General features: G+C 35.7%; 1 protein-coding gene across 11 annotated transcripts in view; it reads right to left on the minus strand.

Moving 5' to 3' along the window:
• Positions 1–17,279, minus strand: part of LOC106669519 (dystrophin, isoforms A/C/F/G/H-like) — a 328,247-nt gene that overhangs the window by 220,694 nt on the left and 90,274 nt on the right. For all 11 annotated transcript variants that reach the window (XM_024227801.1, XM_024227799.1, XM_024227800.1 and 8 more), the window contains one exon: positions 4,133–4,251. In XM_024227801.1, coding sequence (XP_024083569.1) covers positions 4,133–4,251 — 119 coding nt within the window. The remainder of the gene's footprint in view (positions 1–4,132; positions 4,252–17,279) is intronic.

Genomic DNA, 17,279 nt, shown 5'->3' on the forward strand with positions numbered 1-17,279 from the left:
TTGTTTTTATTAAGTCATAGTAATTATTTCACTATGTAGGTTTTGAATTAGTCAGTAAAAATACAGTTTTGTTAGTACGATGACTCGATGGATTCTTTCGTCTTTTCTGTTATGTATAGTCTAATCAATGCAATACAGCATCTTTATTATTCAGCTTAAATCGTTTTTTTTAATGATAATCTGGACGGTCTATCTGATAAAAAATAAAGGAGAATCATATTTTTGCAAAATATATTCTTTTTTTATATGATTCATTCTCCGGTTTTGTATTCCTTATTAAAGTGTACAAAATTACATTAAACTTAACAAGAGTAAGCAAAACACTTTGACAGTTATTAAATACGGCCTCTTCAATTATATCTGTAGTTTAAAGCTTGTTTGTATCATTAGGTAGTTAAATATGGTTAAAGATAATATTTAAGTTTTAATTGAAGAAAAGTTCTTTCATTGTCTAAACACAATGTTTCATCCATGGTTTTGAACTTTTCCACTATTTCAAGGATCTGAAGGGCCAGTAATCAGAAGGGGGAAATGTTAAGTCAATAAAGGGGCTGTACCACAAGTTCCCATCACAGGGTAAGATTGAATTTTGAAACACAACCGTGGCAAGTCTCAGGGAAGACGGGGGTGGGGTCCGTTTCAAGTTTAACAGCGACCATTTTCCAGACTAATTACAATTTCTCCGACACGATAAAACAGACACAGATGGTACATTCCGGCCGGTTGATAAACGTGGAAGAAGGATCCGCTGCTTTACCCGACGGCTTAAGGAGCTTTACGACTACAATAGGCCGACTATGAATGATCGAATGTGATAAGGCCGTCGACAGTCAACGAGTCGAAGACGGAGGCGGTCTGATTTCACGATTTTCAATTAGTCAAACAAACAGAATTGTTATTACAAGCTAATTGTATCAGCCTACTTAATTCCGAAAAAGGCATGACACAGCATGAGTTGACAGAAGTTTAAATGAACTAGAAATTCGAATATGAAAGCGAGATATGCGCTTCATTATATATAAGTGAAATCCATTTATAACAATCCTAACTGGAAAGGTTAAGTAGGTGAGCAACTTAACTATTCAAGGTTCGCAATATCTTCATTACAAAAGCATCTCTCACAACTATAAGTTTAAAGAAATGGAAAATCATATATATAAAAAAAGCACCGGTTTCACTTCATCAATTATTCAAAATATTAAGGAAAATCAAATAATTTTGAATGAAAACGGCAAGAAAAAGGAGGCCAGGGTGACAACAAAAATTAAATTGTTGAGAACTATCACGCTTTCGAATAAAATAAATCTTTTCTACAAAGACTTTTGCAAAAAAGCATTACCTACATCAGTAACATTGCCACAATATTGACTATTATTACAGACTGCACTACCTCCATACAATTCAGAATTAACAACGAAGACAAATCTACTTGTAAATTGGTTTGTACTAGAAAGATATAGAGACAAACCAAGATGACATGACTGCCACAAATCGAAAAGGAACTATCTAAATACTGACTACAACCAAATAGATGTACCATCTGCTGAATTGATTCTGACTAAAAAGACACGTCCCTAAAAGATTTCAATACTCGAGAACTGACTGACTTGACAAAATGGCAAAAACGTCGTCGCAAACTCAGACTTAACTGTTAAAACAAGACTTAAGTATTGACTATTACGACAAATACTCCGCTACAAACTGAGACTTAACGAACTCAATATTGACTGTTACTACAAATGCCGTAACTAGTTTTAAATTGATCTTTAAAACTACTTCTAAATGATTTTACAACAAAGATAACTCGTCCTACTAAGATATCGTTACAACATAATTTGGTTAATACGACAAAGACTTCGCAAAATAGTGAGTTTTAACCACCGCAGAATTGGCTATTAGGAAAAATACATGACAAGTTCAATTGCCTTCAAAGAAACCACTGTTATTTCAGAATTGATTATTACTACAAAGATCTTTAAAATAGACACCGCGATCAACAAAAATATTATCACCTCAGAATTGACTATTACCAAAAGACTACTACAAACAGAGATTTTACAACCTCACAATCGATTATTACGACGAAGACTACGCTACAGATTTTCTTTCAGTTACTTGTACACACCTTACCAATATAGTGATGAAACCAATATTTGACATATAATTATGATGTCCTCTTCATCCTAGATGAGAAGCGTCCTAGGTTAGAATGCCATATTGATTTAGATCTTTGCTACGAATCTGCCTTCCAAAGCATTTCGCCAGGGCTGCTAATATTGAAATATAGCTATAAACTCTTCTTTTTTTTCAGATTCCTGTTGTTCCCATTTCCTGTAGGTGTGAGCGAATTATCAATAGCGTCAGCTTTGTCAGATCATGTCCTGGTATCGTAGGGAAATTTCAGCTAGCTTTACCGCCTACTTTCATACGATTTACAAGATTAACAAAGATTTAATTTCAAAATTGACTATTATGACAAGATTCCGCTAAAAAAAATAAAACAACCACCTAAATTTTGTCTATTGTTTAAAGACCGTAAAAACTTGTGACGAATTTTCTAAAACAAATACAACTCGTCAAACTGAGACATCATTTCATCAAAATTCACTATTACGACAAAGGCTCTGCGACAAAATAAGACATAGCTCCTCCACTGAAACTTCTCAGAATTAATTTCCAAAACAAAGACAACTAGTACACGAAATATAACACTACAACAGAGTTTACTATTACGACAAATACTCCGCTACACACTGAGATTTCACAAACTCAGGGTTGCCAACTACTGCAAAGGCGTAACAAATTTAATATGATGTACCAAAAGATTCAATAGCAGAACTAACTAATAACCGCTTCTTTACCTACAAACACTCAGCTAAAACTTGTGACTTTACCTCAGCATTGACTATTTCAACAAAGAAGTGCCAAAGTGTCTGAGTTTATTTTTGACCACCAAATCGCTAAATGCCGAAAATTGTCTGACAGACGAAAATTATGATAAACAGACCAAATAGTATACCCATTGATATTTAGTCTGTAATCTATGAGTTTACAACTCGTCAAACTGAGACTTCGTTTCATCAAAACTCACTATTACGACAAAGACTCCGCAACAAAATAAGACATAACCACCTCCAAGTCTATTACTTAAAGATTGAAACATCTCAGAATTAATTTCTACGACAAAGACAACTAGTACACGAAATATATCACTACAACAGAGTTTACTATTACGACAAAGACTCCGCAACAAAATAAGACATAACCACCTCCAAGTCATTACTTACAGATTGAAACATATCAGAATTAATTTCTTCGACAAAGACAACTCGTACATGAAATATATCATGGCAACAGAGTTTACTATTACGACAAAGACTCCGCTACAAACTGAGACTTAACAAACTCTGGGTTGACAACTACTGCAAAGGCGTGACAAATTTAATTTGATATACAAAAAGATTCAATAGCGGAACGGGATATTACAGCTTCTTTACCTGCAAAAACAGCTAAAAACTGAGACTTTACCTCAGCATTGACGATTACTACAAAGAAGTGCCAGTATTTGAGTTTATTTTTGACCAGCAAATTGCTAAATGCAGAAAATTGTCTGACAAACGAAAATGATGATAAACAGACCATATAGTATACCCACTGGGATTTAGTCTGTAATCTATGAGTTTACACGCGTTCAACCGTATAGCAAGAATACCCAGCCGAAAATCATGTATCAATATAGACATAGTGATGTGGGAGGAGACAAACTGGTTTATTGTGCTTTTATTTAAATGATCAATTTCTCGGGGTACCATTGAACACACAACTTTCCAATTTACACAGGAATCTTACAAAACCTGGAACAAGATTACAAAAAGAAACAAGTCACAACAACTCAGAACTCCATGGAAAAACCAACTTTTCCGGGCCAATTCCTCCTGTAAATGGTGTTAAAACGAGAAAGGACGCGTAAAGTCAAGATTTGTATCAAACAGTCCGCATACGCAGGAAGTTTGAGATTGAACAGAAGTTCACCGAGGCTTTCAACTCGAGTCGACTTGGCATTCGTGTTAAGGCAAATAGCAAGTCTCAAGCAGAACAAACAAAAGTAATGTTTTTTCTTTCTCACTCTCACCTGTAGAATCGACTTGTCGAGGCTTGCTAGAAGGGTTGTTCTAGGACTTGAAAACGCCGGGGGCAGAAGCCTAGGGCTAGCTCTGCCCCCTTTCACATCCCCGCCGACAGCAAAGGTACCTGTAAAATAAACACACTTGATCACTTGATATAAAACGGTATATTTACTCAATGTGTTGAAAAGGAAAAAATCACACGGAAAATTATTAGAAAATATCGAGAACCTGCCAAAAAAGAATTCCAACTTTCCGAAACTGTCCGTAGTCTCTAGTAACAAGAAATGCCGGGATTTCAATCGTAGGCGAGCACGAGATCGAATTAATCACCTGCTAATCGAGGTAACGAGGATTACAAGTTGGAGATTAGATTTGGCGTACAATCGTAATTTCAAAAGTTTCCAGCGATTCTCACTTTTCACCGACTGGATAAATCCCCCTCTGAAGGAAGGATAGGTAATAAAAGTTTGAACAGTTGCAGAGAAAGTCAAGAAGTTTTAAAAGTCAAGTATTTTTTGTTTATGGGCTTTCGTCCAATTACAAATGAAAAACGGCCATTTTTTTCAATGAAATATAGGGAAAATTGTTGCCCCCTAAAATGGGTAGCCAGTCAAACTTTATAAGGTTTTCGTCCAATTAAAACTACAAGCAACACTCAATTTTTTAGCCAGGTTAATTTCCCAACTTTGGAATAATATGAAAGAACAAATAGTAAAAATAAAGATACATTAATTAAGTATAAAGAGAGATTTCAAGGAATCAGATTGCACAGAAATATCGGTAAAAAAATTTCCAGGTGTTCAGCCAATTAATATCAGAAAAACTGTAAATTTTACACTGCATACTGATAACCCTATTCCAGAAACAGTCTATAACTAACTGCAAGCTAAAAAAGATACCTGAATAGTTAGCAAGTTTTACGGGTTTTTTTCACGCTTTCAGCCGATTAAAATCTGAAAAAGATCCCTTTCTGGACAGTAGACTAATTATCCTATTCCAGAAACAGCATAGTTGCCATAGGCAAAAGAAACATAGGGAAAAAGTTCTCATGATTGAATGAAAAATTAGAAATTTAAAGTTTTTACTTTTTTAAAGCTTACAACGATTAAAATCTGAAAAACATATCATTTTTTGTATAGTAGACTAATTAACGTATCCACAAACAGTATAGAACAAATAAAGGCTGAAAAATTTACCATAATTGAACGAATAGTAAGACAGTTAACATTTTTATGTTTTTTCATGTCTTTCAGTCAATTAAAACCAGAAAAATGTCACTTTTTGTTTTCCAGAATAACAAATCCTATTCTAAAAAAGTGAACAAAGAAATGTAGCAAAAAAAGTTGCCATGATTAAACGAAAAGTTATCAAGGTAACATTTATTTATTTTTCCGCGCTTTCGGAAATTGGAATATGAAAAAAATGAAACTTTTTGTGCAGCCAACTAAGTATGCTAGTATGCTATTCCAGAACCTGTTTATAAAGAAATAAAGGCAAAAAAAAGTAGTAATGATTAAACGAATAGTAAGAAAGTTAACATTTTTATGTTTTTCATGTCTTTCGGTCAATTAAAACCAGAAAAATGTCACTTTTTGTTTTCCAGACTAACAAATCCTATTCTAAAAAAGTGACCAAAGAACTGTAGCAAAAAGTTGCCATGCTTAAACGAAAAGTTACTAAGGTAACGCTTTTATTTATTTTTTCCGAGCTTTCGGAAATTACAATAAGAAAAAATGACACTTTTTGTGCAGCAAACTAAGTATCCTATTCCAGAACCTGTTTTGCAAAAAATTAGTAATGATTGAAAAGTTAGCAAGTTAACAATTTTACTTTTTTCCTGGCTTTCATCCAATAACAATCAGGACAAAATGTCATTTTTTGTGTCGCAAACTGATGATCCTGTTCCAGAAAGCGTCTAGAAAGATATAAAGCCATAAAAGGTTGAGAAATTAAGGTCTAACAGGAAAATGATAATTATTATACTTAATGAAAGTTCAACAGCTTAAACTTAACGTTTCACTTGTAAGCTTTCCTTCAATCAAAATAATTATTTAAACTTTATTAAAACTTTTGAACCAGTCTGAAAATATATCTGCGAAGCAATTAAAAAGATCTAGGCAATATGGAACTGATTTGGAAGTCGTTGCCAACAATTTTGGGCTATCCTCGGTGGGTTTGTCTGTCAGATGGGTTTCGCCATCATCAGTATGTCTGAACTTCTGATTACGACAAACAGACCGCATCCAATAGCCATAAAAGTTGGGAATAGTCTTTTACCACTACGGAAAGACTGAACTTTATATTGATTAGTGCTACTTCGTTTTTGACCATTGAATTATTAAAGAAACGCCATTTTTTGGCAAAGTTAACATGTCACGTTATTTATGCCCATTATTTATTAATCAGGGAAATTCTCCCGCCTATGATAAATCAAAGTATTCAGAAAGATTTTCTTTTCAGATTTTCCTCGCCAATCAATTCCCGATGTGCAAAAAGCTCAAGGTAGAAGAAAAAGATAAAGTCCAGAAAAGCACTGAGAGTGATTAGGCCGGGCATTTGTTAGCCCAGGGTATAAATAAATCAGGCGAACAAGAAATATAAAACGATCCGGGTCACGTCGGCCACGTAGGATGGTAAAGGAAAAGCGGAGTAAAAGAGTGAGACGGCTTAAACAAACGCCCTAACGGTACCAAAAACACTTTCACATTATGTAAAAAATTACACTCAAAGAATAAATAAATGAATACTAAAATCCCTCGGCTGAGAAATCAAAACGAAATCCAACGCGCAGTAAATTCCCTTGGATATTGCGAAAACAGGCGGGTTTGCCGAATCACTGGGAAGTTAGCACAAATTAAACCTCTACAAATTTTGTTATACAAAGGAAGATGAAATATATATTATAAAAAAAAAGCCCCGAGGCGGAACCAACGGTTTGACTTGAGGTCCGTGTACTTCAAACAGAAAAACGGGAAAGAATCCAAGATGCTTAAAACTTTCAGGGCTTCTGTACAAATTGCACCCCCCCCCCAGGCTATAATTTTCAACCTGACTACACTCAGAATTGAATCCATGGACAATGAACTCTTCAAATTACACCTCGGGATATATTACACTTAAAAACTTTATGCAAGCATAGATTTTTAGAAAAAGAAACAACTTTTCATAATTCATGATCAGGTTATTCAACCATACGTCAAAAACACGCTCATTTTCTTAATTAAGGAAGTCAAACAATGAAAACTAACATATTTTTACATAGAATTATCATTACAATATACACGTAACAAATTTATGTTTTGTTAGGCTTCGGGTTTTTGGAGTGGTGACGAAAAATGGCTGTAAGTAATCCTTCTGTCATGTGATATTCAAGACACGCGATACTTCCGCTTCATGTTAACTACCTGTAATCTTAAATTATTGGCTTCCACGCTCCACTTGGCATCTTCAAGTATTTTCGATATTTCAATTATGTACGTGGTCACAGAAAATTCTAAGACTCTATCGCAAAGATAACATTGGCAATTTAAAGGATAGAAATTAAATAAATTAAATTTAGTCTCGATTTTTACTGAAAGCTAAAGAATCTAGAAAATAATTAATTCAACTGTTTACTCGTCCACTCACTCGTATGACAGTTTTCACCAATTCAGTCATTCATTAGTTCATTCAGTTTAAACGTTATCTAATAAACTCGTTCACAGATTCACTCACTGACTAGCTCTTTCATTTAATCCATCAATCACTCGCTAATCCACTCGTTCCTTAATTCGTTCAGTCAATAGTTCATTCATACTATCAAGCCGTACCGTACTGACTCTTCACACATTCACTCATTCATTAGCTTATTCAACCTATCAACATTAACGTTACTGACACGTTCAATCATTTTTTCATTCACTAGATCAACCATTCTATCAATTGGTACTTTGCTGCTCGTTTTCAGATTGATTCAATTATTCATTTAAATCATTAAATCATTCACACAAAGGAAGGGGTTATTTAATCTCCGCCCCGAGAAATATCGAGTACTGTTGAGTGTTGGGTTTGTTAATTTATTTGAATGAATGTAATTTATTAGCGTGAAATGAATGGGTTGTTTATAACCCCCCGCACCGTGAAATATCGAATACTTCTGGAGAGTGAATGTGACCAGATTTCTATGTTTTTATCGAGTGTTGTGTTTGTGTTAATTTATTGAATGAATGTAATTTATTAGCGTGAAAGGAGTACTCTGGGGTGAGTGTGCTACGTCTGGAGAGTAAAAGTGAATTACTAGCGAGAATGGAGTGGGTGTAACCCCGCCTCGAGGAATCACTAATTCACTGGATCTTTCAATCTATCAATCGCTCGCTGACTCATCGCATTTGCCAATCCATTCGTTCAACAATAAACCATTACCAAGTACAATTTATTAATCACTCATTCACAAATGCAACTGATTCATTCCATCATTTACACACCCGTTCACAAATTCTAAGCACTAGTGAACTAGTTACTAAGAATGTCTTTATATCCTTGGCTATTTTTTGTCGCTTGTTTATAAATCATTTATCGAATTTTATCACAGTTGAGTAAGCTCCGATTTTATACACATCGTATAATTAAAGCCACATGAGTCATCAACGATTCACCAAGGAAACTGGAGGGGAGTCACAGTACGATTTAAAATATTAATCCCTGATTTCATCTTATCCAAACACTACCGGATGTGTATGAAGAAAGAGGGATAAAACAGGTCCAGCTTAAAAGAAAAAGTAATAAAACTCAGGTGGAATAAGGTCTGACATATTGTGACAGATCCCTCGGTGTACGAGGTACTTCAAACTTTTCCCCAAGCCGGGGTTTAAAAACTGCCAAAAAGCATTAGACAAAAATATAGTTTTTTAACGATTTTTTTTTTATTCAACATTTTGTAATAATGCATACACGGCTTAATGACTGAGTGAAATGTCACTGTATCAATTCCCAACGGCGTTTCCTTTTTTCCCCGTCTCCGATTTTCCCCTGGCAATCTATCAAGCCCTACGTGGATCCTGACAAATAATAGACCTTTGGGAGGCGGCAGTTTTAAATTTATTGGAAATCCACCACAGCGATATTTAGGTGAAAAGGGAAATATTAGATTTCTGTTTTAGTTATATGGGTTTTACGCGAAAGCTTTCCTTGGTTGGTGTTTCTTGTCAGCTCGATGACGGATACATGATTGGAGAATTTGTCAGGGTGGCGTCCAGAGAATAAACAATTCGGCAGTTCATGACTTTGTTTATTATTGGCGACGTTTCGGGCTTATTTTAGTCCTTCATCAGGTAAAACATTCTAGAAGCCGAACGCTGAGTACAATTGTATTGGAGCTATTGCCTTTTGCTATGTCCTGTTTAATAATTTGAATTCAAACAGTAACATGGAACGCTTTTTCAATTTTTTAACTTTTTATACTTTCATTTTTGAATTTGATTGGTAACTTGTGCAAGCATCTTTTCATTTTCGCTGTCTCCGAGTAAGTGGCTGTACTAGATTTTAACGAATAATGTGTGGAAATCGTTATTTGTATTTTGTTCCTTCTAGAATGTTTTGCCTGATGAAGGACTAAAATAAGTCCGAAACGCCGCCAATAATATAAAAGTCATGAACTGGTGAGTTGTTCATTCATTCAACCTGACAAATCCTCCATTAATCTTTCCTTTAATATTTAAAGACCTGTATGGATGATATGTTATTAATTGATCTCCGGGCTTCATGTGGATCATTTTTAACAATCTGCCCCGTTTCTCCGGTTAGAGCTATATTTCCGTTTGAAGATTTAAAGACGGCCGGAGGAAGAAACGACTCCCGTTCATTCCGGATGATCAGAAGATACTGTGTACACGGTAAAAGTAATCCCATAAGCTGTAACTTAGCAACCCGAGCCTCCCGGGAGAGCGATGCAAGAGTCGTCCTCGTAAATTGCGAGGGTGAGGCCGGCATAAACATAGTGTGCGGCTGGAGGGATGGAACGGTACAAATCTGGTGTGCCGAACCGGTATATACGACCACGGCGGCCCAGCGGATTTTCAACGGCCTGCCCAAAAAAAAGTTCACAAATAAATCAGTCAAATCGTAGACAAAAAACGTGCAAGATACTGCAATGTTTGGTAGAAACAACGTTGATTGTTCATTAATACTGTCAACGAAGAAAAATACGGTCAAAAAGTATCGAAGACTTTTGAAAAATCTCCACAATATTGTTTATAAACTTTTCTAACATTTTCAGATCCATTATTCAATTATTGTTCTCTTTCAAGCCCTGGAGGTGGATTTTCAGCCCGTTTTCGCAAAATTTTGACAGCAGTCCATTAAGTTCAACAGTTAAAATTAAATACCCTAACTTCTGTTAACCAGTTATTAATGTAGGAAAATGTTGTACCAGAGGAACAAATTTCACCTTTCGAAGTTTTAATTGAAGAGTTTAAAACAAAATAGTTAGGTGGCCGCAACGGTTTAGGCGTTGACACGGCGCTCATCACTGTAAGGTAAAGGTCCCGGGTTCGAATCCAGCGGCCCTGCATGCGAAACCGACATACTTACAACTGGGCTTTTTTTTTCAAAAACAACGGCACCCCGAGGGTTGATTTAACCTCTGACGTTGCGAGCCCTCGTAAAAAAATTAATTAATTAAAACAAAATACAGGACGATACACATTCTACAGGCTGTCACAGGCAAAGGATTAAAAACACACCATAAAAAACAATAGATAGAGAATACCCTCTATCACAAAGATTAAAAAAATGACATTAGACACACGCTCACACTTACAAAAAACGACTAAACATGTCCAAACTCACTAATGAGAAACAGAACATAACACAGAAAACACACACCCTCTCTTTCTTAGACAAAGATAGAAAAAATGCATACACGGTCACACTCTCACAACGCGACAAAGCACGTCCACACTCACTAAACATGAAACAACATAACAAAGCACACACACCTCAAAAATGGCATTACACATAATAATAATAATAGTAACGCCAACGCCAACGCTCTCGAGTAGTTTGCAGTAAGCAGGGTTGGAATGGATCGAGAGGTTGAAACGTTTGGAATCGGAACGGATTGACAGTTCGTTGACAAAAACAGTGTTGAGGTCGTTGTAGTAGTGAGGTTAGTGAGAGTCAGGAGCTTTGAAGATTTGACTGAGGACTTTTGACTGTGTGAGCTGGATATTGGCTGGGTTTGGCAGAATCCCACAGTGTCATTCCATATGTCCAAAGTGATCGCAGTAAATTCCTGCATAAAGTTAGTTTAGTGTTGACGGATTTCGATCCTAGAAGTCCTCGTAGTTATACAAGTATTGTGTTAAGTTGTTGCCTCTTAATTCCTGTGTGGGGATTCCATTTCAGTATGCTGTCTAGTTATAGTTCTAAGTATTTGGCTAGAATGCAAATCGATATTTCTTTGTACATGATGTACCGAGGAGAGAAAGACTGTTTTTTGCATGTGAACGTACACTGAGTACATTTGTCTTTATTCAGTCTTGTCCTCCACTTTCGCGCCAGTCTTCGATAACCTCAAGGTGTTCTTAGAAGTTGGAGGTACCTTGGATATGGTTCGAGTTAGAGGGTTCGGACGAGGTGATGATGGTATTAGGGTGTACGAAGTCAGCAAAATGACATAAAGAATGGGGCCAAGTATGCTTCCATGTGAGACGCCGGCTTGTTTCTGTCTTACTTCCGAGAACTCGTGCCGCGCCTCACTCTGAAGCAGCCGACAGTCAGATAAGATTTCAGGATAAAGTAATAAAAAGTGGGTTTTATAAAGCATGCCCGGGTGCCAGACCCTACCAAAGCCTGTACTACTAGGAGCACATCCAAGTACTTGTTATTCTCTACAGCAGTGCAGATAGTGTCGATGAAGCAGAATTAGTGAGCAGAAATGATTTTATGTGTATTTAGGATGGGTTATTAAGCTCTTTAAAATGAGTCTTTCAAGTGGGACATTGAAGAAGGCTGATGGATCTAGAACAGTTTTTGTGGTTAGGAGCTTTGTGGGCTTTAAGAATGAAAAGACGAAGGAACATTTCCATAAGAGATGAACTGGAGTGGTTCGTAGTATGGTATTATATATTGTGATTTTTTTTTAAACTATTGATGTATGAATGTATTTATTAACGTAAATGCCGTCGTGAGTATATTCATTATATAGTGCAAAATTAACTCAATCTACGAAGTAAATTTTACACATTAGCCCCATTATTTTACAACATGAGCTTGCAAGTAGTCTAAACAGATGTAAAGAGAGAATAAGTGAGAAAGTAGCGAGAGACAAGAATAAAGTCTATGCAATTTCTTCTCTGTTATCACCGAGTACTTTTTTTTTCTTTTTTTTTTTTGGAAAACCAATAATTTAAGCTTTTAAACTTTGCCACATTTTTGTTCTTCTTCCGACCCAATCAATCTTCTCATACCATTACACGTTAATCAGGATCGTCCTTTTAAAAATATCGAAGGATACTTATAGAGAAGTCTCGCTGTAATCAGATAGGTTGGGGTAATATTTTACACGTATGAACCACGCACGAACGGACAAAATCGACGTACCTTAGAAGATCAGTATTGACAAGGTGTTATTATTGTGTTTAGGCTGATTTTAGACATCTAGGATCTTTTTTTACTAATCGTGTATAAATGTTTTTGGTATTGTAATTTTCCGTTAATCTAGATTTTATTTAATCGCTTTTCTGATTTTTTCTTTTTTTTATAAATTCCTAATCGTACGTAGAGATGGCAAATTCACACCAGGCCCGCTTCACTATCATAATATTTATTACAAAAGGGCGTTTTAACGGCTAAGGTCATTTTCACGCCCACGCGGTTATATATCAATTAACGTCTTTAAAACTATGCCCTATTCCGCCCTTTATGGCCCTCCTTTTGAATTATATTGTTTTTTGTCGAATAAAGGCATTAATTCAGGGCCGGGTGTGTGCATTAAATAGACCGGGCGGAAGAAAAACAAAAACCCTCAGTCGAGATATATTTTTTCAAGGTTTTTGAAATAAATATCGAAAAGTCAATCCCATAGGCAAGAACACTCCAGGCAATATGCCTTTATGTTATAATATATTTGTATTTTAATGGCCCAATATCAATCAGAGTTCAAAAATTTAAAGTGTTGTAAAACAATCCAGATTTGTTTAAACTCCTGACCTTACTCTGTCATCCTTATCCTTCTAGGTTACATAATATAAATTACCATGGAGTATATTATAATTTGTACCCGTAGCTTAAATTTTCTAGGTATATCGTTAAACAAAAAGGTGTAGTTTTTAATGCAAATTTCCATAATAAATGAAAAAGTTGAGATTTAAAATAATATTTATTTACACCCCCAAATCAACAAGGTTATGGTATTTAGGAACAGTCTAAAAATGACCAAAAAAAAGCCACGCTCACCTTTAAACTGCACCTTACAAAAAAAATCGTACATGCGTTAGGTCAGTAAGATTTCTACTTCACCTAGTCGCGTTTGTGATAAGAGATAGTATTGTTTACTTACTTGTTAATGGAGTAGTGTTGAGAGTTGGGGGGAGCCACGCCGACTGAGCGAAGCGATCCGCTCCCCCTGGAGCACATCGATTTAACAAAAGGGGGTGAGTTTCGTGAAGGTCCGGCGCGGTTCGGCAGGGCGAGGCGCAACGTCTCCACGCCCAACTAACAACCCTCCTCGAAATACGCGCCAATTCGATATTCACACCGGCCGGAAAAGCAAATTGACTTTTCCTTTTATCGTTTATTGCGTTTTGGTTTTAATTAGTTTACTTCTTTCCCGACGCTACGTGGTACTTGGGTCTATTTGTATGAACATCAGCGCTGACACTAATGTCATCCTTGGTCGTGATGGATGTTTACGTTTTACGCTATGATCAACAACAGTCGTAAGAGCAGGTGGAGATAAAGGCTATGTTTGGTCGGTAAAGATTTAGATCGAAAGTCGTTTCTGTGGGGTCTTTGTTGGTTCCTTGGACGATCTTTGATAAATAGTTAAAATGGTTTATGACAGGAAACTGACATTTGTAGTGATTTTCTTTGTTGATTGGTGGTTGATAGCTGTTTGCTATGAACAAACAATACTGGGGATGGAGGTTTTCTTGATATAAATAGTAATAATCCTTTATGTTGTGTCTTTTTTGGTTCTCATGTCTTTGTTGTAATAGTCGAATTCGAAAGTATTCTCGGTTGGCAGCTGTCTTTGTAGCAATAAAAAATTCTAGAGTAGTTAAAGGTATTCAGACAAAAATAGTAATAGTCATTTCGGTTCTGTTTTTGTAGTAATAGTCAATTCGAAAGTATTCTCGGTGGGCAGCTGTCTTTGAGGAATAAAACATTCTAGGTTGTTAGAGGTTTTCATGACAAAGATTGTAATAGTCCGTTCTATTCTGTTTTGGTAGTAATAGTCAATACGAAAGTATTCTCTGTTGGCAGCTGTCTTTGTAGGAATAAAAAATTATAGAGTAGTTAGAGGTTTTCGCAACAAAGATTGTAATAGTCATTTCGTTCAGCCTTTCTGATAACAGTCAATTCGAATGTCCTCTTGGTTAATAGCTGTCATTGTAGGAATAAACAATTCTGGAGTAGTTAAAGGTTTCTTGATAGAAATTATAATAGTCGTCCCTGTGGTTTCTTTGTAGTAATAGTCAATTCGAAAGTATTCTTCGTCGGCAGCTATCTTTGTAGTTTAATTTTTAGAGTAGTTAGAAGTTTCTCGATTGGAATAGTAATAGTCGTTTCTGCTGTGACTATTTAGAAATCGTTCAGAAGTATTCTTGGTTAATAGCTGCAATAGTAGGAAAAAACAATTCTGGAGTAGCTAAAGGTTACTTAATAGAAAATGTAATAGTCGTTTTTGTTGTGTCTTTATTGGTTCCAGTGTCTTTGTAGTGTCAATTCGAACGTATTCTTGATTGGCAGCTCTCTTTGTAGGAATAAAAAATCTAGAGTATTAGAGGTTTGTTGGTAGATAGGTTGAGATGGAGAGTTGGTGTCCGAGTGGATCGAAGTCACGATAGCTCAAGTGGCAGAGCAGCGAAGTATCCAGGTCGTGGGTTCAAATCCGACTTATGACAATAACTTTTCATTTCAACCAAAACCTTACATAAAAATATTAATGAATTGAAATTAGAATTAATTATCACTTCAAGGAGCCCATCTATTCAAAGACTTATTATTGACTTTTTAAACTGTAGTGGATGATTTTGTCAATTTTTTCCTTACAGGGTCACGTTTAACTGAAGACTTTAAATCCATCAAAAGACACAAAACACAAAACTATTATACTATTGACTTCTCATCTCGACACCCAACGGGTACGGCAGGAATTACTTTACTTGTAACTTGCTATAATTACAAACTCCATGTTTTAAACAAAGAAAAAACTAGATTTTAACAGACTACGGCAGCGAAAGTGGACAAAAGTATTGACACAATTCAGACTTCATTGTCACCAATTCAAGTTTCAATAAAATCATCCTGTAACGTCCTCGTTTGTGCCCAAATGTCTCATTGATCCGATAAGACTGAAGAAATGGAGGGTGATAACCAGTGAGTAAGTCGATCTCTTCCATTATTTCCGGTGCCACTATGCTTTACGCCTATTAATAAACTATGCACTTTACGTATTTATTACGTTGATTTTAAAACTTTTATTCACCAACCTCTCCGATCTGACACTAGCAGAATTTTCCGAAACGCTTCATGGTTTCAGTAAGAAAATAACCATTATTATCAATCTTACGATAAAACTTCGAAATTATCTTGTTATTTTGTAAAATCTCTATGTACGTGTCTAAGCAAGCTCAAGTGGTTAGAGCAGCGGCGTATTGAGCCGAAGGTCGTGGGTTCGAATCCCGATCGTGACACTAACTTTTTCATTTCATTCAAGACCTTACATGAAATAATAATTAATTGAAAGAAGTAATTTGGTCAATAGACCATTAAATATAATGGGTTTGTAATAAGGAGTTTTTTTTCGTTTTTTTTTTTTTGTAATATAAATTTTTGCTAAGGTTAATGTGTCGGAATTGTCGTTATGATGGAAAATTTACAGGATTTTTTATAATTGTGTCGTCCTCGCCGCAGTTATCAATTGAAATGTATTTAAGACTTTTAGGAGGTTTTCTTTGTAGTAATAGTTAATAGAAATGAGGTTATGTCTTTGTTGGATGGTCATTGTCGTAATAGTGACTCAATAATGGTAGAAATACCTTTTTTATGCCAGACTTTGTCGGAATAGTCAATTAATTAGTATTGATGCATTCATGGTTAGTAGGTGTCTTTGTAACACCAATTCTGCATTCTTGTATCGTTGTTTTGTTATGACAAGGGTAAATAATAATTGTGAAATATGTTGTCTCTGTTTGGAGGGAGATGAGGTACCTGAGAAGTAGTTATAGTCAATTCAATCTGTGGGTAGGTCTGTTTTGGTATTAATAGTCAATTATGGACGGTTTTGTTAATGTTGGCGCTCCTGTGTTTATAATCATCTCTTTTTTTTTCTTGGTGTTCAATGTTAAGAGTGTATTTCTGAAGTTTCTTTCTAGTGAATTGAAGAAGGTGTTTCAGCCATTTATGTAGTAATAGTCTAACATAGATAGTCAGCTTTTTGTCGGTATGGTGTCTTTGTAGTAATAGCCAGACAGAGATAGGTTTTAGCCGGTACGGTGTTTTCGTAGTAATAGTTAGAAATAGGTAGTCAGGTTTTTGTCGGTATAGTGTCTTTGTAGTAATAGCCAGACAGAGATAGGTTTTAGTCGGTACGGTGTTTTCGTAGTAATAGTCAGAAATAGGTAGTCAGGTTTTTGTCGGTATAGTGTCTTTGTAGTAATAGCCAGACAGAGATAGTCAGGTTTTTGTCGGTTCGGTGTCTTTGTAGTAATAGTCAGAAATAGGTGTCAGGTTTTTGTCGGTATGGTGTCTTTGTAGTAATAGCCAGACAGAGATAGTGACATTTTAGTCAGTACGGTGTCCTCGTAGTAATAGTCAGAAATAGGTAGTCAGGTTTTCGTCGGTTCGGTGTCTTTGTAGTAATAGTCAGAAATAGGTAATCAGGTTTTTGTCGGTATTGGGGAATAATTATTTTATCTTTTTAATCAATTAGGAAGTACTTTAGTATTT

This window comes from Cimex lectularius, unplaced genomic scaffold, assembly GCF_000648675.2.
Source record: "Cimex lectularius strain Harlan isolate CLEC.00 unplaced genomic scaffold, Clec_2.1 scaffold229, whole genome shotgun sequence".
NCBI lineage: Eukaryota > Metazoa > Arthropoda > Insecta > Hemiptera > Cimicidae > Cimex > Cimex lectularius.